The 23,450-nt window shown below is 42.6% G+C and overlaps 2 protein-coding genes and 1 long non-coding RNA gene across 9 annotated transcripts; 1 reads left to right on the top strand and 2 right to left on the bottom strand.

Annotated features, from left to right (window-relative positions):
• Positions 1-36: 36 nt before the first annotated feature.
• On the bottom strand, positions 37-8,014 carry prpf3 (PRP3 pre-mRNA processing factor 3 homolog (yeast)). Of its 2 annotated transcripts, none has more exons than XM_030394732.1 (17): positions 7,836-8,014; positions 7,262-7,416; positions 6,787-6,917; positions 6,354-6,521; positions 6,166-6,252; positions 5,809-6,068; positions 5,537-5,655; positions 5,259-5,446; positions 4,798-4,964; positions 4,526-4,608; positions 4,171-4,314; positions 3,988-4,087; positions 3,748-3,861; positions 3,538-3,656; positions 1,173-1,250; positions 1,021-1,076; positions 37-907 (listed from the first exon to the last, which is right to left on the bottom strand). In XM_030394732.1, the coding sequence occupies exons 2-17, from the start codon at positions 7,404-7,406 to the stop codon at positions 758-760; spliced, it is 2,109 nt and encodes a 702-aa protein (XP_030250592.1). In that variant the 5' UTR covers positions 7,407-7,416; positions 7,836-8,014; the 3' UTR covers positions 37-757. The 2 variants fall into 2 exon arrangements, with proteins under 2 accessions (XP_030250592.1, XP_030250591.1); XM_030394731.1 differs by lacking the exon at positions 7,836-8,014 and adding an exon at positions 7,616-7,757.
• LOC115567864 (uncharacterized) lies at positions 7,973-20,327 on the top strand. Of its 6 annotated transcripts, none has more exons than XR_003981282.1 (9): positions 7,973-8,145; positions 8,247-8,303; positions 11,932-12,070; positions 12,161-12,614; positions 13,661-13,752; positions 14,527-14,647; positions 18,632-18,850; positions 18,967-19,088; positions 20,207-20,327. It is a non-coding gene; the product is annotated as an uncharacterized LOC115567864 (long non-coding RNA). The 6 variants fall into 6 exon arrangements; XR_003981279.1 differs by having other exon boundaries at positions 13,661-13,783; XR_003981281.1 differs by lacking the exon at positions 12,161-12,614.
• LOC115567863 (circadian-associated transcriptional repressor-like) lies at positions 15,057-22,295 on the bottom strand. The gene is made up of 6 exons (XM_030394733.1): positions 22,098-22,295; positions 20,076-20,428; positions 19,868-19,943; positions 19,463-19,541; positions 18,915-19,098; positions 15,057-18,820 (listed from the first exon to the last, which is right to left on the bottom strand). The coding sequence occupies exons 2-6, from the start codon at positions 20,424-20,426 to the stop codon at positions 18,218-18,220; spliced, it is 1,293 nt and encodes a 430-aa protein (XP_030250593.1). The 5' UTR covers positions 20,427-20,428; positions 22,098-22,295; the 3' UTR covers positions 15,057-18,217.
• Between the last annotated feature and the right edge of the window lie 1,155 nt (positions 22,296-23,450).

Below are 23,450 nucleotides of genomic sequence, written 5' to 3'. Positions count from 1 at the left end.
AAACTGCGACAGACAGTAGAGACTGACACAAATCGGTTACATTTTGTTGTTTATTTAAGGCTGTGACTGTAACGTTATAGAGAAATAGAGCTACAGGTGAGTCGAGGACTTGCTTATTCTTCCAAATGAAACAAAAAATGAAATTGGGAGTTTTAAATTTTGTGAAATGCACATGTAATGACAAAAAGTCTTATAACAACGTAGCAACATTACCCAGGATTCTTTGCAGGTTTACTGTAAATGTGTTAGCACATACTGTAGCAGTGCACTCCTTCTCTGATGGGGTGTTTTTATAAACTGACTGACTCAAACAGGGATTATTATCATCAACAGTGTACATGGAGGATTTCACCACAAAAGTCACAACATAATCTGACAGCATTTCTCATCATCACTTAAAGCCTTGGTTGAGCGATTGACATCACACAGTGCACTCTGTCACCTTGTATTCAATAACAGATAGAACAATATCTGACAGAAGAGCCTACCACCGACAAGATGAACACTGATTCAGGCGCGCACACACACACACACACACACACACACACACACTCTGATCTTTCAAACATTCTCACAAAAACATCCACACAGGTTTATTGTTCCTCCTTTTCTAATCTCAAGTCTCTTGGTGAAGTCTGTCTGACCCCAGTTGAGGGCAGCCGGTCATCGGTGAGGGCCGACTGGCTGTGAGGCTGTGCATCTGGGGGGGCTTGCAGAAGGGGATGTTGACTGAAATGACGCGCTCTCCAGGAGTGACTCAGTCGTCTGAGGTTTCCAACACACTCATGCTGAGAGCTAGATCCCAGTAGTGTTCTGTGCCGTGTTTCTTGAAGTGTTCTCTGGCCATGTTCTCTGTGGGGCACTGTTTGAACTTTATATCTCCAAAACTACGCTCTTTAGCTGTGCCCTGGAAAACAAAGACATAATTAGGCTTCCATAAGATCACAAAAAAGGTAAATAATCAAAATTAATTCTGATAGCACGAGCCTGCAAAAGAAAGCAGGATGTGTTAACACTCACCTCCCAAATCAAATAGCACTTGTTGTTTCTCTTTGTATCATCATCACCATCTGGATCTATATGAGAAACAACGATAAAGAGTTCAGTATCCTTGACATAAGCAAAAAAGATATAACAACTAGCACAAGACTCAAAAGTCAAGCCACTCTTACCATCTCTTTTACTGTTGTGTTCCTGCCATTTGATTCTGTGCAGCATCAGCCTCTTGAACTTTTTCAGGGATTTAGGGCCTAAAAATGAGGTAGAAAGTTAGACTTTAAGGATGACTATGATTATTCAAATTAATATCTCAAGGTATTGCAGAGACGATACAACCATACAGAACCTCACCCTCCCCCCGAAACTACCATCAAGCCTATTAGAAGTGCAGCTGTACAATTTGTGATGTTGTCAGCAGTCCATTTTTCCACAAAATGGAACTAACTGCGATGAACGCATACACAATATATTACTAATGAAGGACCATAAATGATTTGTGTGCATATTTTTTTTCTTTTAGGTCTTCAATGACCATAACTATAGTATATAGTTCAATGTGTTGTGTTTGGTTGAGGCCCTCTGTACTTTTAATTAGAGATGCACCGATCAGGATTTTTGGGGCCGATCACCGATCACCAAAAGCAGTATCTGCCGATCCCGATATTGCCGATCACAGCGTCAAATCCATAAATTCTTCTATATTGTTGTCTTGTGTAACTTTCATATATTTAATTAATGATTCTTCTTACACAACATTGACATTGTATTATTAAGAATAAAAATTAGGAGATAAGTATCATGAATTGACCACCGTTTTATTGCAGGCTGAGGCAACGTGCAATGTTTCACACTCTAGAGACTCTCTTAGAGACAACTTGGACTCAGCTTACATAGAGCAACTGTAGCTTACTAGTGGAAATGCATGCAGTCAGGGTGGGAATTTTGTCATTTTAGGGGCAAGTCCATTTGGCCTTCACTTTTTTTTTCAGGGGCACCAAGGTCACATGACAGGGCACAAAGGCCACTGAGTAAAATGTGTTGATTTACCTTTCAGACTGATACCATAACATCCTAATTTATAATAAGACATGGATTGTGTATTAAAACATTTTTCAATACCAAAATCCAACCAAAAATTAAAGTTACGTTAGAAAGTAGTTTTTGTTAAGTATAGGGTTAGGGTGAGGTGGTTTTTGTGACACCACACTGAATATTAGTGTTATTGAATATTTCTCCCAATAGAAATTCCCCAAAATTATGGCAAAGCACATTTCTTCCAAACAAAAAAATGTAGAATAACAGCAGAAGACCATGGATGTGTGGAGTGATTTTGGTGACACTACACTCTGAATAATAGTGAAGTTATTGAATTTTTTGTAGTTTCTCTTTTCTGTGTTGCACTTTGTAGACGGTCCCTGCACCCTCGTCTCACAGACGGCTGACCATACAGACCAGAGTTAATGTCCAGACGCTCGTTTTGATAAAAATACGTTTGTAGCTCGTTGTCTATCGTAGTACGGTAGGAAAGAGCCGTCGTTTGTGTTTTAACAAGGTTTCACTTATGAGTTATTGATCCGGGAAGTTCGAATCTGTGAATATATTTCCAACTTTACCGGACTAAATCCTACCACATAAGTTAGTTACGTATCATGTCAAAACCGGCTGCGCTCGCTCGCTGTGCTCCAAGTTTCGTTCTTCTGTTTTGAGACGCTGCTGCTGTTTGAGAGGCTTTCACGTGAGATCATCGTGATGATGAGACTCCACCTGCGCGAACCGCGGACTCACTGAGGTTACTGTGAGTGACTACTGTGCACTCAGGTGGCTGTAATTCAGGGCAAGCTTGCTACGCTGACCAGGTCAGGGGCACAGAGGCCACTGTGGCCGTACGATGAGTCTTTTTTCACGGGGCATCAAGGCCAAAGTGCGGGGCAACGGCGGCCATGAAATTCCCTCCCTGCATTCAGTTAATGTCTTTATACTTAAACGTCATCTGATCGGCCTGATGTGATCCATTTTGAGAACTCCGATCAAAACCGATAGGGGCATTATCGGCCGATTGCGATTGGTTGCCGATTGATCGGTGCATCTCTACTTTTAATCTTAATTTACCGTCTTTTGTTTTTACTTTTGAAAACAAATAGACAAGAAAATGCAGACCAGTGAACACTTAACTAATGTGTAAATTCCCCCAAATATATTCTTAATAAATGAAAATAGGTTGCAGAGTGTTTGAGGGGAACATCTGGGAGAATAAACTAAAGAGCAGACAACATTTTCTAACATTCCGAGGTTTAAGTATAGAGTAATGTAGAACAAGTTATCACATGGATACTGAAGAAGAAGACCTATCAAGTATTGATCATCATAATTTCAGAACATTGGTTAAAATCTGTTTAATATTCATACCAGACATTCCCCCTGACAGCTTTACAACAAATGTTTAATAAACATCACATGTGATTAAGAGTACCAGCTGTGTTATAAGAAAGTCCAATTTAACAGTGAGTGCCGATTAGACTTGTCTTTCTTGTCCCTTACCTCCCTCTACCACAACAAGGTTGACGTCTCTGTGCAGAACTACAGTGCCTGTCAGGTACAGCTGGTTGGCGTTGGCCTCCACTTTAAACTTCTTAGCAGGATTTTGCAGGTTACGAATCCTGTACAAGGGAAGGTAAGGTTCTTAAATTAGACACAATTTTTTACTGCATGTATGATATATGCTATCTGCAACTGTAAGTAAGTACTTGCCTGTACACAGCAATGTGAACACCATCAGTGAGGTCTTCTTTTAACTTCTTGACTTTCTTCTCTTTCCTCTGCTCTGCTGTTAGCTTGCGGGCTGCATTAGCCTCCTCATGAGCCCTGCATAGTGGGGACACAATTAGAAAAACCTTAAAGAAAACTTTTGTTGTTAACACACAATATCAAATTATAAGTAGTGCAAAAATGAGGAGAAGTTGAAAGACAAGCAGTGTGAAGGTTACTAACTTCTGTCTCTTGGCCATCTGTGCTCTGACATGAGCCTCCACCTTTGTTGGGTCCTGAACCGCCTCCGTCCCCAGCACCCTCATCAGGTTAGAGATGCGTACTGATAAAATAAAATAAAATGTTAGTTACAATCTGTTAAATCTTTTTTATAGTAGTTTATAAAAGGGATTTGTGTGTGGGTACCTTTAGGTTCTGGTGGAGGCATCAGTCCCAGACGAACCTTCTCTTGAACTTCTTTCTGTCCTTCCCTTCGTGTCTGTCTCCTCAGTTTTTTCTGTTCTTTCTTTGTCAGGTATACACCCAGCGTTACTGGCTTATCTGTGTCAACTGAGAAGAAAAAGAAAAATATATTTTAAGCATTTCTGCAAATTATGGCAATAAGAAATAACATAATTAATATGCTGCTTAATGGCTTGTAGACAGGGTAAAGATGTGTAACTGTTTTCAGAAACTGGGGTGTGCATATACAATATGCTTCTCAGAAGCAAAAAATCAATTCCGTCCGTTATGCAGATTTTACAGTTCTCTAAATACTTACCTGGAGGGCTTATTTGCGCAGGATGTTCCACCAGGTTGGTCACTCCAAAGAGCTCCAAGTTATCAAAGTTTGTGTCAGGCGTCCTTCATATTACATGAGAAAAAACATGTCAGTTACCTGCAATTAGTTAATTGTAAAACTGCTTCATTATGTATGCCAAAAATAATATGTAAGGTATTCTACAGCCTCACCACGGTAGTGAAACAAAAGATCGTTTTAATATTTGACCTAAGATCACAGTAAGTGTTCCTTAGTTAGCTGTGGTTTCTTACATTTCTATGTTGTTGGCCAGGATGAAGGAGTCCCACCACTCAATGCTGGGCACCTCTCCTTCTCCGATCTCTTTCTTAGGGGCGATCAGTGCCAGCTTGGTGGATGCCTGGATTCCTGTCTTCTTTGCAGCCTGGGCAATCTCACACTGCAATCTTTCCAGCTGGGCCTGAGTGAGGTCAAGATCAATGCAGGTCAATCGAAACAGAAATAGTGTTTTGAACAAGGTTCAATGCCACAAGACAAACAAAATAGGACAATGGAATTGTTTCATTTCAAATATTACAAGATATTTTGTTTACATGAGGGATTGTGTAGATAAAACAGCCAATTATGTTGAAAAATCAACCATTTTTCAAGGATCATATTCCTTACACTGAATACATAATGGTTCAAATTAAGGATTCCATCAACCAAGTTAAAACATCTGCTGACATTAAAGTGTTGAAGAGTTATATCCAACCTTAGTTCTGATTCTCTGAGCAATTTTCTCAAAGCGTCCCTGCTCGTGGAATTTGAAGCCCTTGCGAGGGCGCTGAGCTGGTGTAATAAACACTCGCTGGTCGAAGTAGGACGTCGACTCCAAGTCATCCCCAGGCTTCTCCTTCAGCTGCTGACGGAACTGCTCCCTCTTTACCGCTCGAATGTTTGCTATACAGGCGGAAGGAAAAATTGCAGAACATCAAAGCAAGAAATTAAGACTGTGTGTGTATTAAAAGTATTCGTGCAGCATGCACATACCTTTCAGTGTGGGCATGCGATGCGTAAGCTCAACCTCTTTGCCACTTGCATCTACAGTTCTTCCCTTGTCATCCAGAATAAGAGGTGTGGGCTTGTTCACCTCTTTGACTTCTACTTTCCTATAAAAAAAAATAATAATATAAAAAAAAAAAAAAAAAAAAAAAAAAAGGGACACAGACAAACAAGCTTAGTTTATTTTCACACTACCTCAGTACTCCTACGTTTCTGTCCTCTTTAGATTTTAAAAACCTTTATAATGTGAAATTACTCACGGTGGAGCAATTCCCATAGCGTGTAGATTAGCTAGTGCCACTAAGTTGTGAGGCCCAGTGTTCCCCAAGGCTCCAAGAATACCAGGTTTCATGGCTAACTGGGACTGGATGCGGGCCTGTAGCTCAGCAGCCTTGCGGGCCTTCTCGATAGCATCATTCATGAAGCTGGCAGCCTGGGAGGGGGCAATAGATGCTGCACCACCTGCAGCTGCAGCAGCAGAATTGCCAAGAAGCCGTGAGACTGGAGTTTCCATCTGTGTCTGTGGTGTGGGAAGGGAAAATGCTGTAGTCAGGGGAAACATTTTTCAACATGTTTATTCTTAAAGTTTTAAAATAACTAAAGAATAATTTTATTACTGGTGCAGCAGGGACTGAAGAGGCAAAGCTCAGCTGTTTCTTCCTCTCTTCAATCTGTTTTGTTGCAGCCTCCATCATCTGTTTTATCTATTGTTACAGAGAAAAGCAAAAATGCATAAAGTTAATCATGAACAAAACATAATTTGTGTAGGCACAATATAACTGCTACAGAGAAAATAATCTCATACCTGCATTTTGGTGAGCATGCCAGGGCTCTCAGATGGAGGTCCAGGTATGACCTCAGGCTCCTCCACCTCCTCGAAGCGCGGCACCCGCTTCCGCTTAGGAGCCGCCCCGTCTCCTAGGTCAGGAGTTTCTCGCACTGCTCCAGTTTCAGCCTCATCACCAAAAACATCCTGAAACAATCCAGTCAAACAGAAACACCAATAAATCACATTACCATCTATCCATACATACATTTAAACATATAATGTTCCAGTATGATTTTCTGCTAGTCTCCATTATGTGGGTATAGATGTTTTTTTAGAGCATTAAGAGCAAGCATACATTATGGGAATGGTCAGTGCATGTGAATAAAGTCACTTTAATCTTTTGTCGATGAAAGGATTAGCTTTAGGTGCATTTATCTAGCTATTGAGAAAGTGTTTGCGCAGGTATTACCTTAAGGTCTCTCTTGCGGTTCTTTTCTCCTGCTCCTCTGTTGCCACGGGCACTGCGGCTTTCCTCCAAAGCTTCAAAGAGACGCTCCACAAAACCTCCAGCAGAGTCATCAAGGAAGGGACGCAACTGGTCTGTGGTACAAAGGAGTGTCAAATGATTTGCACAAATACAGCACTTCTTTTTATCACTGACGCAATTAAATGACATTCTTTTGATCTCATCAGAGAATGCCTTTATGGCCACAGATCTGTGTGAATAACCAGATGAACCAATAAGTAATTAAGACAACTTTTTGAAGGTCAACTCTACAATACATCTTCCATATAGAATAAAGCATTACAATTATGAAGCTTCGTTGATCAGAAGTGTTTACACCAGACCCTGGAATTTGGCATTTGTTCATAACTCGCTCTTAACTAAACTCTTAATGCATCTGTATGAAACACAATAGGTCAAAAACATTATATGCAGTTACCTATAGTCTTCCTTTTGTCCAGTCCCTTTCCCACGCAGTGCAAAGCAGCAGTAACCACTGTGGGCTCAGAGAAGCCCAGCACCTTCTTCACGGTGCGCTCCACCCATGGCCTTAACTCCTCCACCTCCCGTTTTGGAAGAGACATTCCTCCAATCCTGCAGAATAACATAAAATGTACATCTAGCGTCATCATTCATTGACACTGATGAAATTGTTTATCGGCTTCATGCTTCAAAACACTCTGCACCTGTGTGGGACTGTATCACACTGACGTGACACACATGATACAACCCACCTCGCTCTCTCAAGCACACTCGCGTACAGGCGCAAAAACACAAACGTCTCATTACTTACACAAAGAAACCAACGCACACAGTCAGCTTAAATCTTGCCGTTGTTTCATCTTTAATGATGGCGCAAGCCTGGCTGACAACTATGCTAACCAAGAGCAACATACGAGCTAAATTAAATTACATCCGCCAAAACTCTTCGGTTACCCGCTAGTCACCGTTAGCATGCTGCTGCCTGTGAGCTACCAACAACAGCGAATAGCTGCTTAATTAAACGTACAAACCTTTAAATTCTGCCTTTGCCCTTTGTCACGTGGCTCGCGTTGTAGATTTCACACAGAAACGATTAACTTCACGAAGGGTAAAACACTCAAATCGCTAAGTTTCCAGAAAAAACTTTGTTTGGACGCGCCGTTCACACGACGTTTCTAAACCAAGACCCGGAAGCGGAAATAGACATGGTTTCTTCTTCTCGGTTATTTCCGGGCAGTCGTTGCGCGTGAATGTTCGTTGTTTCCACCTAGCCGCTAATGGAAGAAGTGTTTTGTAGTGTCTCGGGCTCCTTCAAGGTAATACTTGCTTGTGTGATAAAAAGTAAGTGTTACAGAGAATTCATGCAATTTCTAAAAGTTTCTGTTCGACCAAAAGAATATGAACAAGATGTTAAACAGTGATATTGTTGTGTTTCATTACAGCACAGGGTTAAACAGTTTGAATTTCACAAAAGAAACCAGCGCCAAACGGTACAAACGGTGAGTTATTTGACAAACGAACTTAACTGAACTTAAGCTTAAAACATTTATGTATTAATGTGAATTAGCTCAGATAAAACACGTTTTCCACAGGTTTATTCAGTTGTTTTCCTTGAGTAACCAGTTGTGGTAGAAGTATTCACGTACCTTACCTCCCCTGAAATAGTTTAAGCTAGTATCAAAATGAAAATAGGTGACACAAGGACTTATTTACAGCACTTGAGTAAATATAGTCTTAATCAGTAATTTACCCATGAACCAGGTGGTAACTGCAACTGCACTGTTTAACAATAGGCTTAACTGAGATAGAGTGTATTTGCATATGTTTATGACATAACTTCCTATTTTGAACTTTTTGTATGCATTTAAATTAAATATCTTTGTGTGTAAAGTTGGTCTTAAATCTTAGTGGAATGATGTTCTATCACATATGCTGTAGAGTGATGAGATTGTATGGATGTCCAAGCATCAACTGGCCAATTTTTTGTATTTCTAATGGTTATCACGCGGTTTTACATTCATCCTGCAGCTTTGGGTCATTCATCAGAGCAACATGAGAAAGTAAGCAGGTTGTGCAGGTGTGATTTAGAAAAGCCCTAGAGGCTTATAGAAGGAATCTCACCTCTGTGCACAGGCAAATACTAAAGTCAATCCACAAAAAAATCCACAATAATAAGTGCAAGCAAACATTGGATTAAAAAGAGAGCATAAGGTTGGTGATATGAAACAGTAAAAATGTAAAAGAAGAATAATTTAGATTTGATCTAAAAGGCTAATAAAACTATTAACCTGACCCTGAACACAAAAGAAGAAAACTGTCCACTGAGTTCCTCCTCTAACATTATTGCTCAGGACTGGGTTTACATTTTATTGTTATTTTCTATCCTTTATTAAGCCAGGAAGGTCCCATTGAGGCACAAGATCTCTTCTTTCACCGAGCCCTAGTTAAATGTACAGCCATAATCTCCTTTATCACAACTCGGTCAAAAGTGAAACCATTCCAAAATATTGCCCAGCTAACCACAGATTAGTCAGTCCCCTGGTAAAAACATGAGAGTGTCATGTGATCTCCATTTCCTCCCACTGTAGGCCCACCCCCTCATTTTCTCTCTATCTTTGCTTGATGTGGGTCAACCGAGTGCAGTTGTAGTAGTGTGAGTATGAATGCAGTAGTGAGCCTGAGGCTACGTCCTCTACAACCGTCCACATCCATGCTTTCACTCACAGCACTTAATGTTGTTTGTAACCGTCCAGTGTCGGGACAGACTGCATATACACAGCATGTTACAGTTTTCCAGACACATTCTTTCTGCAGAGTTATAACTATCATCATGATGTCAACCTTTCATTACAGCTACATTCAGTTACTCCTACTGAACAGCACAGCCCCATCATCAACCTCTTCATATGCTGATTCATCAGGGACACATCCACCACAATTTACCGCCTGGATTTCACTCCCTCACCCACTTACTTACTGTTTACATCCATGTATACATGCAATCTGCAGCCCTATTTGTGTGAACAAACCAGATTGAGCTTTTACATGGTTTTCAGTTCCCCATTTCGGTATCTGGAATGATATCTGGTAGTTTAAAGGAAACCTCTCATAAGCACTGAGTAATGGAGGACATTTGAGAAACTTTCATTGTATACTTTTTCTCTGTGGTGAAATGTGAGCTTTGTCCACACCACCACAAGCTTCTTTGTGTGAGGAAGCACAACTTTGGATCCAGTTCACTCTGTGACCTTTTAGGTGGACGTGGAGAAACAAAATACTCTTAAGAAATGTGACTTAGTTGGATATATTGTGTAAGAGAATTGGGCAGCAACAACAGTTTTTGGTTATTGAGTAATCTGTAAAAAATGTTCTCCTCTGCAAAATGTTTAGTAAATTGTGAAAAAGAATCTTCCATGGCCCAAAGTGATGACTAAAGATTAAAGATGATTAGTTCGACAGCAGGGTTCTCCCCAGACGGTGGAACAGCGGCGCTGCGCCGCTCTACCGCTCGGTCAGCGCCGCTATACTCCGCGCGTGACAGTGTCGAGCGTCCGTCCGTCCGTCCGTCCGCCGTCCCCCGGTTGACGGCTAGGAGCTCCCGGCTGTTGGCGATGAGCGTCCGTCCGTCCCCCGGCTGACGGAGTTGATGACCGGCTGTCCGTACGTCCGTGTCTCCCCCCCCCGGACTGACGTTGACGAGCGGTCGCGCCCCCCCCCCCCCGCCCCGGACTGACGTTGACGAGCGGTCGCGCACCCCCCCCCCCCCCCCCGGACAGACGGTGCGCCGCTATACTAACAATTTCTGGGGAGAACCCTGGACAGAGAATTGGTCCAAAAGTGTTTTGATAATTGATTCAATGTGATTTTAAAGTTACTTTGTAAGAAACAAAATCAGTGGTTCCAACTTCAAAAAAACTTCAGGAGTACAGTCTGAAGTATAGTGGAGCACAGGGATAAAAAAAAAAAAGCCTTATTAAAAGCCTAATGTTCGGATGCAGTGTGCATCTTCATCAGAGTTAAACATCTTTGTATCGTTTGACATTATGCTCTGGACTATACTCCTAATATTTTTCCTTATGCTAGAAGCATGTGAAGCAAGTAATGTGCATTAAACTTCGTACTTCATCCGTTGGTTGGAAAAAACAACACATTTTATGAAGTCTTAATGTCAACTTGTAATGAGGATTTTGTGAAATTCGTGAAATTTTTTGTATAAAACTATTATTTAGAAAACTGCACTGGTTTTGTCAGTGGTCGGAAATCAGAAAACGATTTATATTTTTTAATTGAGAAATATAGCAAATCTCCACATTTTAACAGCTATATCAGAAACGGTTTGGCGTTTTTGTTGGATAAATGACTTAAACGCTTGTCAAAATTGTGCTTGGGTTATTTTGTGTTGATTACGTATAAAGCAGCAGTCAGATAATTCTCGCTCCAAATTTGACAACCTGATAAAATATACATTTACAAGTGTAAAATGTGGTTGTAATCATTTCAATATAAGGCCAGTAAACAACACACTCACTCACACTGATCAACCTGAATTCCTTGTTGGCACCTCACATTTACTCTCTGCCCCCCCCCCCCATCTCTCTCTCTGCAGCCAGCTCTATTATGTAATGACACCTCAGCACATAATATGACAATACAACAGATATTGCTACACAAGCACATGCAGAAAAACAAAACACACACAGGATCACATGCACACACGTATGCTCTCACAGTGACTTCCTCTTGTCTGTGCAGCTAAAACAAGTGAAACAGTATTACAGGGGCATGTGGTGAGAGCTGTATGAATTAATCTATTATATGACAGGAATGCCAGGCATTTGGTCTGCAGTTAATCCTAGTCCGATATCGGCAAAGCACTAATTGTTGAGTCTCTCACAAGTGTTTCCTTTCATTCAGTTTCCCCCAGCGTCCTTAATATCCATCGATCACAACTTGATTTCATCTGAGTGTATTAATGTGCATTATTGCTCTGCTATAGATATTACATAAGTGCATAATTTATGGCTTCGTTTAAAATGTGTTACTTCACATGGCTTTTTGATTCATCAACTGTTTGGTTATGATATATTTCATCACGCTGACCCAGTTTTGTTTTATTGTATCTGACAGGGGCTGTAAATCATCTTGGAAGATAAGATCTCAGGGGACCCTGCTGTCTTTACTTCACACATGTGCTGCTAGGACCTCAGAGTGTGTTTAAGTATCAGTGCACGTGCATGAACTGAATCCCAAGTCGTCCATTTAGAATGTAAGTTTTTATTTCTTTTTTCCTCATACATAACAAGCTCTGTTTGCCAAATATTTCTCTTTAACCACCTCTCTTTTTCCCTCTCCTCAGTCTGTTCTATATGGTGTTTCCCTTTCACTCACTGTACTTGAATAATTGAGCAGTCGTGGAAGATGGCGTCACCACGAGCAGGCTTCCTAGAACACATTCAGGCCAGAGAAACTGATGAGGATGTTATTTGCCTGTAGCCCGGCCGTGCCCCAAATATCACACACAATGTCGTGAGATACACGTGCGTCCTTGAAAAACGTAGTCCTCGTATGTCTGTATGTTTACCATGTCCCCTGTGTTGGTGACATCACAGTGATGGGGACCACAGATGGTGGGGCAGAGCAGTGTCTCCAACCCCGAACACGCCGAGGCCCGTCATTGCTGTGAGCTCCAGCAAGGAATATGACTTCAGTGTAGCTCAGATTTCCATCACAGTGCTGACCACTGTGCAATTTTAATGAGCATCGAGGCTGTTTTGGGACTAGTTGGCACTAAAACCCCCTGAGGACTCGGGGTGAGTAAGAGCCAGTGTGTGAGTGTGTGGTGCTATCATGTCTTTGGGTTTGTGCGTGTGTAGTTGTAAAGTCACAGTGTGGCTTCCCCTCACGTGAGTTTGACTGGAGTGCAGTAAGTGAATATTGGGGGAGGGGAGTTGAGAATAAGTGAATAAGCACCTCATTGTGTCATTCCCTTCAGTGCACCCAGCAGAAGTGGACAGACACCCTTAAATCATTAACTTGTTAAAACCAATAAGGGGATGTGGAGCCACAATTAAAACCTACACGGCGACTGCTAAGAGGGGCAGTAAGTTCATTATGTGCAATCCTATTGATGCACGGACATACGTGCTCAATTAATCCAACACATGCTTGTTGGATAGAGAAATAGAAACAACTGAGCACCGGAATGGTGCAAAAAAACCAAAACAATGAATTTCTCAACTTTCTGCTGATTATGAGATTTAATGGTGATGTTTGAAAATACAGCATGTTAAATTGGCCATAATATAGAGGGGAGAGTAAAACTTATTCAAAATAAAATTGTAGAAGGGAAAGTGAAAAACACGTAAACACAAAACGAATGGGTGGAGCTGATAAATACAAACACTATTAATGAATCCAAGCGAAAAAAACAACAAATGTCCTTCACGTTCCCCAAAACTGAGTGAGGTCAAGTCTCCTCCCTGTGCCCTCCACACATCCTCTTCCCGTCCTTTTCCTCTTGCCCCTCATTTCCATCCTCCAGAGGAGGAAGAGGGGGAGGGATGCAGGGCAGGGGCTTCTCTGCTAAAAACTGCATGGATACAAGGGGGGGCTGAGTGGGAGGGAGATGGGGGGGGGGGGGGGGGGGGGGGGGGGCGGACTCTGTTGTTGTAACGTAGCACAGTCAGTGTGTCAGAGACAGGCCCATCACAAAATCAGCCAGTCAGTGTGTCAGTGCGTGCGGATGGGAGTGGCACATGCGTGTGCATCTATGTTTGTGACTGTGTGTGTGTGTGTGTGTGTGTGTGTGTGTGTGTGTGTACGTGTGGCATTGGGTGATTTCATCCTGTCTGAGCAGGGAGAAGTCAAACCACACCCTCTTAAAATTTGCCACTCGTGCCCATGTGCCGGCAGTATCCATGGATGTGAGGCAGGAGAGGAGAGAAAATGGTGAATGTCACATCATTTTTGATTTAGAAATGTGAGTAAAATTAGAGTTAATATTCGAGTAGATATCTGAAATTAATGCAAAAGGTTGTTTTCATTATCATCTGGCCATTATTTTTTGATCAATCCAAAATGTAATTCATTCAGGATGAATCAGGATGATACAAAACAGACAAAAAGCAGCAAATCTTAACATTAATGAAGCTGGAACTGGAAAATATTTTAAGTTTTTGCATACATTTTTTTAAATTAATTTACTGACATTCATCTAATTATTCCAGCGTTGAATTTTATATCAGTTCTATTTCACAGTTTTGTTTTCTACAGCTTCCTACAGGATCTTCACCACTGACTCACAGCATGTTGTGATGTAAAAATTAAATCAATTTATGCTACATAATTATAAGTGGCACCCACTGTGAGTTCAGCAGTGTGGTTATTTCATCTATCATGTTGCAAATAAAGGAAGAAGTCACCTCTTTTCTGTATAGAAAATAGACTATTAACAGCACCTGCAAATGCTCAAATTCTTTAGGCTTAATGTATATTTGTCATATTTCCAGTCTCATTACATTTAATATAAGTCACTACAATGATATGTTTCAGTTTCACTGTGTAGACATATCACTTGCTCCATTAGCAGATTTCTTTACTTATTATGTCATTCTTATTTTTGAAGTAAGAATTATCTTTCCACTGTGGGTTTTAACAGGAGCCCCGGAAAGGAAATTGAGGTTAACTTTTGACTCTCACTCTTTGATTTTTTTTTTTTTTTAGATGGACTGAAATGCCTCGGTGCGGAGATCAGACTCGAGCTCCTGTGTGACTGCTCTGTTACAGTAGCAGAACTACATTACAGACACAACCATGCCACGTTCTACTGTTCTACCTACTGAAGGTATTTACTCTTTGGGATCTCACAAAATAAACAACAAGCCCACATCAACACACATATAAGCTGCTGTAATGTTTGTGCTCTGTAGAAGCAGCTGGTTGAAGGATCAGCCAGCCCCCCCGCTACTGCCAGTCAGATTACTGAGGCTGTAGTCTCACACCCTTGCACAGCCACCCCTCCTCTTGCTACCCTCTTCTTCCCCATCATCCCCCCTCCCTCCGACCCACACACGCACGCACACTTCAAAATGTACAGTCTGTAAATCTGCACCCCATTGAGTCACACATCTGTTTAGTGAGAGCTGCTTTCCAAAACACGAGTTTCACTCACATCGTCCCATATTATTATATCAAAAATAATGTTTGAACAGAATTAAATATAATAAACTTTACAAAAAAATACAGGCACACAGTTAAGCTTTCAAAAATGTGTCATTTATTAAAAGATTTTTCTTTTCATCATTATTGAAAAAAGTAGCCAGGAGAGAAATATGTAAAGATGGAGTGAGAGAGCGAGAGACAGAGTTTAGTTTAGTAAGAAAAGGTACTAACGGGATTGAGGGAGATGAAGGAGAGAGGGCAAGGGCAGACGAATGCAGCAGAGTGGGGGAGGGGAGATGAGGGGGGGGGGGGGGGGTACTACAGTTTACAGTTCAAGAAGAGAAAGGCAGTTAAAATAAACCAGACATATTATTTCTGACCAATCAGCAGTGGTCGCTGCAGTAGAAAACAAACATGAAGAGAAGGACAAACAATGAAAAATAAGTGCAATTGGTTTCTCTGTCATACCACAACTGTATAAAAACAGGAGTCGGGTGGAGGGGGACCCCAGCCTCGTAACGTCTAAGGACGGGATGGGGTTGGACAGCCTGACTCTGGGTCTGCGATTGAGGGTTTGTACATTCCTTCCTCTACAAACATAGGCAGTAACATGGAGGCTGCCAGTGGCTCTGTGTTCACACGTGTTGGTTTTTTGGAGGCGTCTGGCACATGGATATCCCCCCTCTCCATTTATGTAAATAGGGTATGAACCACTCACTCATACCAATTAAAAAATATTTTTGTCTTTTATATTTACAATACTTTTGCAATATAGGTAAATCCAATCACATCGCTACGACCCCCTCCTACATTTAGAAGAATATTGTATGCAGATTTTTCCAAATAAAGAGAGAGCCTCCTATCAAACATCTAAATTAGAAGTGGAATTAGAATAGCAGCAGCAGTAGAGGGTGGTGCAAATAAAGATTTCCTCCCTTACATTAATATTTACTGTTATTATTTTTCTTTCAAGTTTTCAAGAACACCAGCTATAAGTGCAGATCAGTCTGTTCCTCTGTTGATCAGAACCAAAAGAATAGCCCCACAGGAAGGCTAGACTGCCCAGTTCACCCCCCCAAAAAATGGGAAAAAATACAAGTTTTCTCTTATCTATAGTGATATTTATGCATCAAGATTGTTTTCGCGTGAGTTGCAAGGATGCGAGCATATACCATATCTGCCTTCTCTTGAGTATAATGGAGCTAGATGGCACTGGGCTTGTGATGCTCAAAGTGCCAAAAAACTCCTTCTAGAAAGTATGACTCGGTTACTCAAGATAATCCACATACCTTCTTGTGAGCAGTTTCACGTAGGAACTATTTTCTGTCTTACAAACACTATCACTGTGCAGAAGGAAATATGGCTCTGTTAATGGACAAGACGCTTGCCAACTAAGCCAACAAGCTTCTTGTCCATTAGCAGAGGCATGTTTCTTCTACCAATGACATAATGTAGTGCATTAAAAAGAAAATGGTTCCTACATGAAATGGCTCATCAAACATGAGACATGAGAGGTGAAACTTCTTCAAAATCTCAAGCAAGTCAAGTTGCCTTTGTGTAGCACTTAAATCTCGATGACTGTAAAGCTTCATGTACAAGGCAGATATCCTTACTGCTGATATCTACAAAACTCTGCAACTCACACAGGTAAGAGGAATAATAACCTATGTATTTTTGATTTGGGGGTGAACTGTCCATTTAATAATACATGACAGAATGTAGCCACTGCTGTTGATGTGCGTAAAGGTTGGAGATGTAGGCAGCTTGGATTAACTGTAGTTGTCACAATACCAGAGCTGGACACCGGTTTTTAACCAGTAGATAGTCAATGATACTGTTGTTTTGTTTTGTGTGTAACTTCTGGAGTGAGATGATGATGACTACATGTAGGCTTTCATGATTGAATGTGTGTACTGGTTTTGTGGAATAAAAGCAAACAATCAAAACGCAGTATGAATGCACTGAAAGCACCAAATGCTTTTTCCGAACACATCCTATTTGGTAAAAAAGGCACAGTAGTCCAATATTCCAATCATAAGAATTCACTTCCTTCAGTTTTTCCCCCCACTCTTGATGGCATTGAAAAACCATAAACAAACTGTCAACAGCATCTTCCCAATCGCCTCAAACAAATTGTAAGGCCAGACCATGCGAGTGCACAGCAGGCCATATTCAGCTGCCCAATAAATAAATACAAACAATAAATAAATGCAGTGTTCGATCTACACATTAATAAATTAACTGTGGGTCTGGAGAGTCACAGGTCTTTGTGAGTGGTCCTTTGTTGTTTTCCTCCAGCTGGTCTTCCCTGGATTTTCATGAGTTTGCAGTCTAGGACCGGACAGAAACATCTGATCCACAGCGCGACAAGAATGTTATGCGACCTCTGATCGCTGTGATGTCACTCTGCGGCAGGTCTGCCAGCCAAGCAAGCGCCCGAACAGTTCTTGGATTACATTCGTAAATGATGACATCATTTTTTCCACAGTCCCCAATGATTCTAAAACACCACACGTACAGTTTAATGCTGCCTTCTGTACACTGAATGTCTCACGTCATTAGCTACAAGATTTTCAATGACTTCAAAGTCAAGTCTCCTCTTCAGATGACTCAATTCTATCTACAAGTGAATGTAAGGTCAAACTTGTCTCCTGCCACAAGACTAGAATCAAATTCAGCTCATCACCCTGTGTTACTCACTCTGGATTGAATCCTAACCCATCACTATAAACCTTGGAAGCTTTAATACTCAATATCGACATTAGCTCTTCTAATTCCAGATGAAGTGTGTCCCTCAACTTAGATGTCTGCCGAAACCGTCATCTCTGAATAAACTGATTGCTTTCTTGCTGAGGACAAACTTTTTTTTGCTCCTCAAAATCGCTCCTCATGCTCATCACTCAGAAAGCTGTAAATAGCCTTTGAGCTTCAGGTGTTTTTTCCTGTCCCCCTCAACCAAATGTGCAAATGTTTAGACTGTTATGTTATTGTGATGATCAACTCTGATTTCATTTAAACATATTATGTCCTGTTGTTTGAAATAACTGTTGTAATTTTGGTCTTGTTGAGGGGGCTGTGTATGTTCAGTCATTTGTCTTCAACATCCATCACCTACAGCTCTGTCCTCCCCTTCCTCTCTTTAATGCATCTATGATCACAGGCCGTCAGCCTCTTCCCTTCTTCTTCTCACAGCAGCTCTTAGCTCGGCGGTGTAACAAAAGCCAGGCTGCCGGCTCTTTGCTTGTTCAGTGCATCAAGTCTCTAAGGGGGTGGGGCAGACCCTGGACAAAGGCTTGAGTGTGACATGAGGAGGTTGATTTTGACCCAGACAGGTCTCGATGGCCTCACTCTCACTCTGTTGTCCAGCAACAGGCTGGCTTTGGCACCGGATTGGCTTCTTCAGAATTTTGGGGTGCTTGTAATGTGTGGTAGAAGAGATTGAGCTGTCCTGTGTAGCTGGACTACCCCGCCTGACTGGTGGGAGGACGGCAGTGACCTGCTGGTTTTCACTGTTGCCCTCATGTGAAGGGCAGGCCTTCCGAGGGGACAGGATGGGGGCAACGTGGACCCACGTCAGGCTCGGCTCAGAGCTTTGACCAGCATTGTATTGTGATAGCTTGCCTTGTTCCTCGCTGTCACTGTCCTTTCCCTTTGTGTCCACATTTAGCAGGCTGTTACCGGCCACATCTGGTGAGTTTTGGTTTGCATCAGTTGCCAATGTTGGAGGGAGAGAAGCACGATCCCTTTCGTCACCATCTGGCTTCACCCCCTTCTCTTCTGCACTGATGCGAGGACACTTCAGAAGCACGGGGGAAGGTGCTGGGGAGTCTGTACCTGTCCAGCTGAGCCTGCGCTTCTGGAAAGTGAGCAGGAGAGTAATTTGTGAGTGAGTATGGAATTTGATTTGTTGTTTTTGTTGGGAAAGTGGGGGATTATTTGTGTTTTCTAACCTTGACGGGAATATGTAACTGATCCCTGTGCTTGTGCGGCGGGGTGGAGCAGGAAGCGCCTTGGAAGGAATGAGCGGGGGATGTGGCGACGCTTGAGGCCGTGGAGACAGTCTGAGCAGGGATCTGAGGAAACCAGAGTTTCAGCATCACCTCCACCTGAAGCAGCGTGTTCAGGTACTTCTCCCTTCAAAATAAAAAAAAATATTTATAAGAAACAGATGCTAATGCAATTATGTGACAGCACAGTTTACGGCCCTGGATATAGATCTGTATACATTTTCTCCTGAAGTTTGTTGTTTCTCTGCACTGCTGGTGACTGCTGTAACTCTATCTATCCTCAAACTGTTTAATAAAACATGGAACGGGAGATGAGGCCTGAAATGAAAGGCAACCTCACTACTCCCTTCTTGTCATTACTCCCAATTTAATAATTATTTACCTGCCAAAATCCAACTAAGATTTAGTGTCCAGTGATGCAGAGGCAGGATAAGAATTAGTGACAGATAGTTAGAACAATTGAGGATGGGACAACGTGGATGACATCTTACCCGCTGTTAGGTCTCTGTAAAACCCCCACGATCCTCTGGATTCGATCCATGGCAACACTCTGCTGGAAACTACTCAAACCTGTCGATCAAAAACATAATAACCAAGTCAGCATTTGCACTCTGAGACTCCACAGTCACGGAAATGCATGCACATGTAGACAGCCTCTCACTCCCTGGTGCACACACCACTTTCACTTTGTCTTATCGGGAAACTCTCGTGAGCTGATGAGTCACACGCTGCACTTTGGATTACATCAATAGGCTGACACGATACAGACTGCTGCACAAAGGAACACTCAACTGCAAAGGACCGGGGCCCACTCAGATCATATGGACCTGTGTTCAGCATCAACAACTTGTGCTGAAAATATGCTCGAGTGAAAGCAGTGATGTAAGGATGCTTACCACGGTCAAATCTGCCCCTCCTCAGTCCATTCAGCAGCTCCAGAAGGGGCCGGACGAAACCCTGCAGCTCAGCACACTGACAGAGGAAGAGCAAAGGAAGATAAATTACTACTGAGTTTGGGTTAGGCCTTGCTGTCTGAATCAGTCTGCTGGGCTTTCCTCTGCATACACATGCTCTGTCCTCTCTACTTTTCCGGGCCTTCCTTACCTTTTGAGCGAACAGAAGGTCTCCCGCTGACTTTGGGACCTGGTTTCTAGGATCCCTCTCATCCAAGCCGATGTGAGCTGCCTTGCCGCCACTCTCTGACCTGTATGACTCCTCTTCTTCCTCTTTATCAGTGAAGCCATCGCACGTCCACTGGGACCCGGGACTCTCTGATCGTCTGTCTCTGTTGGCCGCAGCCCCGCCCACTCCGCCGATGATAACGGAGGAAGAGCTGTCTGTCAGGAAGACGTCTGTGTCGTCCTCCGCCTGCTCAGAGTCGCTGAACAAGAGGCTGTCGCTGGAGCTCAGGGAGTCGAAGGAGGGCTGAGAGGAAGTGCTGCCCTGGGACTGCATTGCTGTTTGGGAGCGGCAGCAGAGAGTTTGGGTTATCATGAGAGCTTAGAAAGTAGCAGAAAACATAAAAAGGCTAAAACAGGCATGTTTTTAAGTTGTTTTTAAGTAAAAGGCAGGGCAAATGGAGACAGACAAAAAGTGAAAGGCAATGAGACAAAATCACCCCACCCCCCTTCCTCCATCTCTCTCCCAAAAATAATAACCCCAATTACTCAAAATGGTGGGTATACCCGTGTCCTAGTTTAACATGGTGCAGAGTGGGACTGGGGGTAGGCAGTAGGCACACAATGGTAGTGCATGTCTGGCTCCCATTGAGGAGATTGGAGACTGGAGAGGAGAGTAAAACGTGAGGGGGATGGGAGCTTGTAGAGAGTAGTGAAATCAGAATAAGCAGTCTCTCTCTCTCTCTCTCTCTCTTGCTCTCCCACTGCCTCTGGTGCTCTCTGTAGCCCCTCCTCTCTGTCTCGGGCTTGCTTCCCCCCCAACCCCTTGGATTCACATACACACACACAAACCTCTCGCTTTCCTCCACGGCTGCATTTCTGTATGCCTCTCATCTCTCTCTGCTCTCCCTTCAGCTCATCCTGTTCGTTATGCACACAAGCCTGGTTGCTCCTCTTCCCTTCCTCCTCTACAGACCAGCCCTCCTCCTCCTCCTCTCTTACTCCTATCTTACATATCTGGCCATGTGCCTCTTTCTGTCATCTTTCTTACCATTTCTTTATTTCTCTCTGTGTAACTGTGTGACTCTCACATAGGATTTGAAAGGGGTCACTCAACTATTACAGCTTTAAGAAAATATGAGAAATAAAGTGTAAACACACTCACAGACAAAGGAGAGTGGTACAATTTTTTTTGCAGTGTGCCCACACAGACAAAAAAAAGCAAGAACCACCCATTGAGTCCACACACTGTTTCAATTTCAAGAATATAAAAGCATTTCAACAAGCTTGTTCAGCTTTCACAACACACAAAATACCACCCCATTAAAATTATTTGTGTCTGATGGCTGGCTTCCCTCCGGCTACTTGTTTCCTCTTACTAAATGTCACGTTGTTGACACCAATCTGCATGAGTCAACTAAAATAATAATCTAATTTGTTCCCCATTCGCCCACCCCCCAAAAAACACTCAGTAGGATGGGGAAGGTAGAGTTGGTGGGATTGGGGTGGAGGTGATGGGGATGGTGCATGTGTCGGCACAGGTAGGCATGGACCATGAGGCTGCGTCTCAGGTGTTGGCTGCCCGTCTGTGTCTGCGCACCACCATGCCCACAACAGGAACTCGCACACCACACACATATCTATACACAATATTCCGCACATGTACAACAGAGCTAGATCATTTTAAAATGTAAAAATCAAACAGGGCGGCATGACAGCAAAGTAAAAAATCAAATATAAAAGAAAAGGCGATTTAATAATGTAAGAATCTAGCTGTAATAAAGCCTTTAAAAGCAATCGCGCTTCATTATACGGTAATTATTTATAAATAAAAATAGATGGAGCCAAGCCGCATGAGAACTAAATAGCTTTAGGCTGAATTGACAGATTGTACAGGGTAGCTCATACATGCAGGATACAGCGGGACAGGAAATTCCTCCAGGCTAGCTTACCAACTTCGGGAAACGTTAGCGATGAAATACAAAAAAAAGCCGTTGTAGATACTCACCTTCAGTAATGTGAGACAAAATACAGCAGCTGCCAGAAAACAATCGTTCGCGGATCTGTCTCCCACTTTGATACGACGGATCCGTCAGTACACACTCCGTAGCTGGAGCAGCATCGGGGCGCCCAGCCTCAGCTCTCTCTCTCTCTCTCTCTCTCTCTCTCTCTCTCTCTCTCTCTCTCTCTCTCTCTCTCTCTCTCTCTCTCTGACACACGCACACACACACCGCCAGGCAGCTCATCGGTTTGTGTCTTTGCTGGCTCTTTCTCTCGGCAGTTTACGAGCATCAACATGTGCGGGAATCCACGTGCCCACGTTTTGCGCGCATTCCATTGGCTGACGTCCCGGCGGCGGAGCATTCCATTGGCTGACCCCGCCAGCCAGTGGTTGCTTTACTCGCCGTTGATTGGCCGGCGGCCCGGGCACTCACGGTCCTGCCCACTCATGTGTCGCTCGTGTGTGTGGTGTCGGGGCAGGGGCTGCTCTACTACAGCGAGCGAGTGTAAACACACGCACGCGTGCACACACCACGGCGCCGGGCCGAGAGATGCACAATATGTTCTATGCATCATCTGATCTACACAGTATTTATGGCCCCGCCCCCTCAAACTCACTCCCAAAACACAAAAGCACGCGCACACTGAAAGCGCCAGAAAAGAGAAACCTTACGCAACCCAGCTCACCTCATCATGCTGGTTTGTGATTTATTAAATAAATCTGACGGACAGACTCTGCAGCTCAGTGTTTACCATCACACACATTTTTCTTTTTCTGACAGTAAGGACTGAGGTCTCACAACCCAAATATGAGTAAAAACATGACAGAAATGCTGTGTGCCCGCCCCCCATGATACAATTGTAATATTTAATGCCATTTCACTTTATATTTCATGTGAAATTTGGATTCATTTGACAGTGATGTATAGCTAAAAGTCCTTCTTGAGTAAAAGTAAAGATAATGTTTCAAAATATTACCTTGATAAAAGTGAAAGTCAACCGTACAGACCTAGCTCTGGTATTCACAATATTAATTTGGTGATAATACAAACTCAGGAATATTTGTTGTCTCCATAACTGAATATACACACCATTGTGAGAGGGAAATAAGATCTCCAGGACACTCTTTCAAAGCTAGAAAGGTGGCAGAGTCCACCACTCTAAGTAAAACTGTATGAAACTCTGTTGTCCTTCAAGATCAGTGTGTCTATTGAGTTTAATATGTAGTAAAAACTTGGAGATTGTTTATTTGGTTTTGTTTAGGCATAAAAAAAACATCAGTCAGTGAAGATTTTCCTTCCCATTTCTACATGGTGCACCTTTAAATGTCCCATTTGTTAGAAGAGATGATATTTGAGTC

The sequence above is a fragment of the Sparus aurata genome, chromosome 17 (genome assembly GCF_900880675.1).
Source record: "Sparus aurata chromosome 17, fSpaAur1.1, whole genome shotgun sequence".
Lineage (NCBI taxonomy): Eukaryota > Metazoa > Chordata > Actinopteri > Spariformes > Sparidae > Sparus > Sparus aurata.
This window is presented reverse-complemented; position numbering and strand designations above follow the sequence as displayed.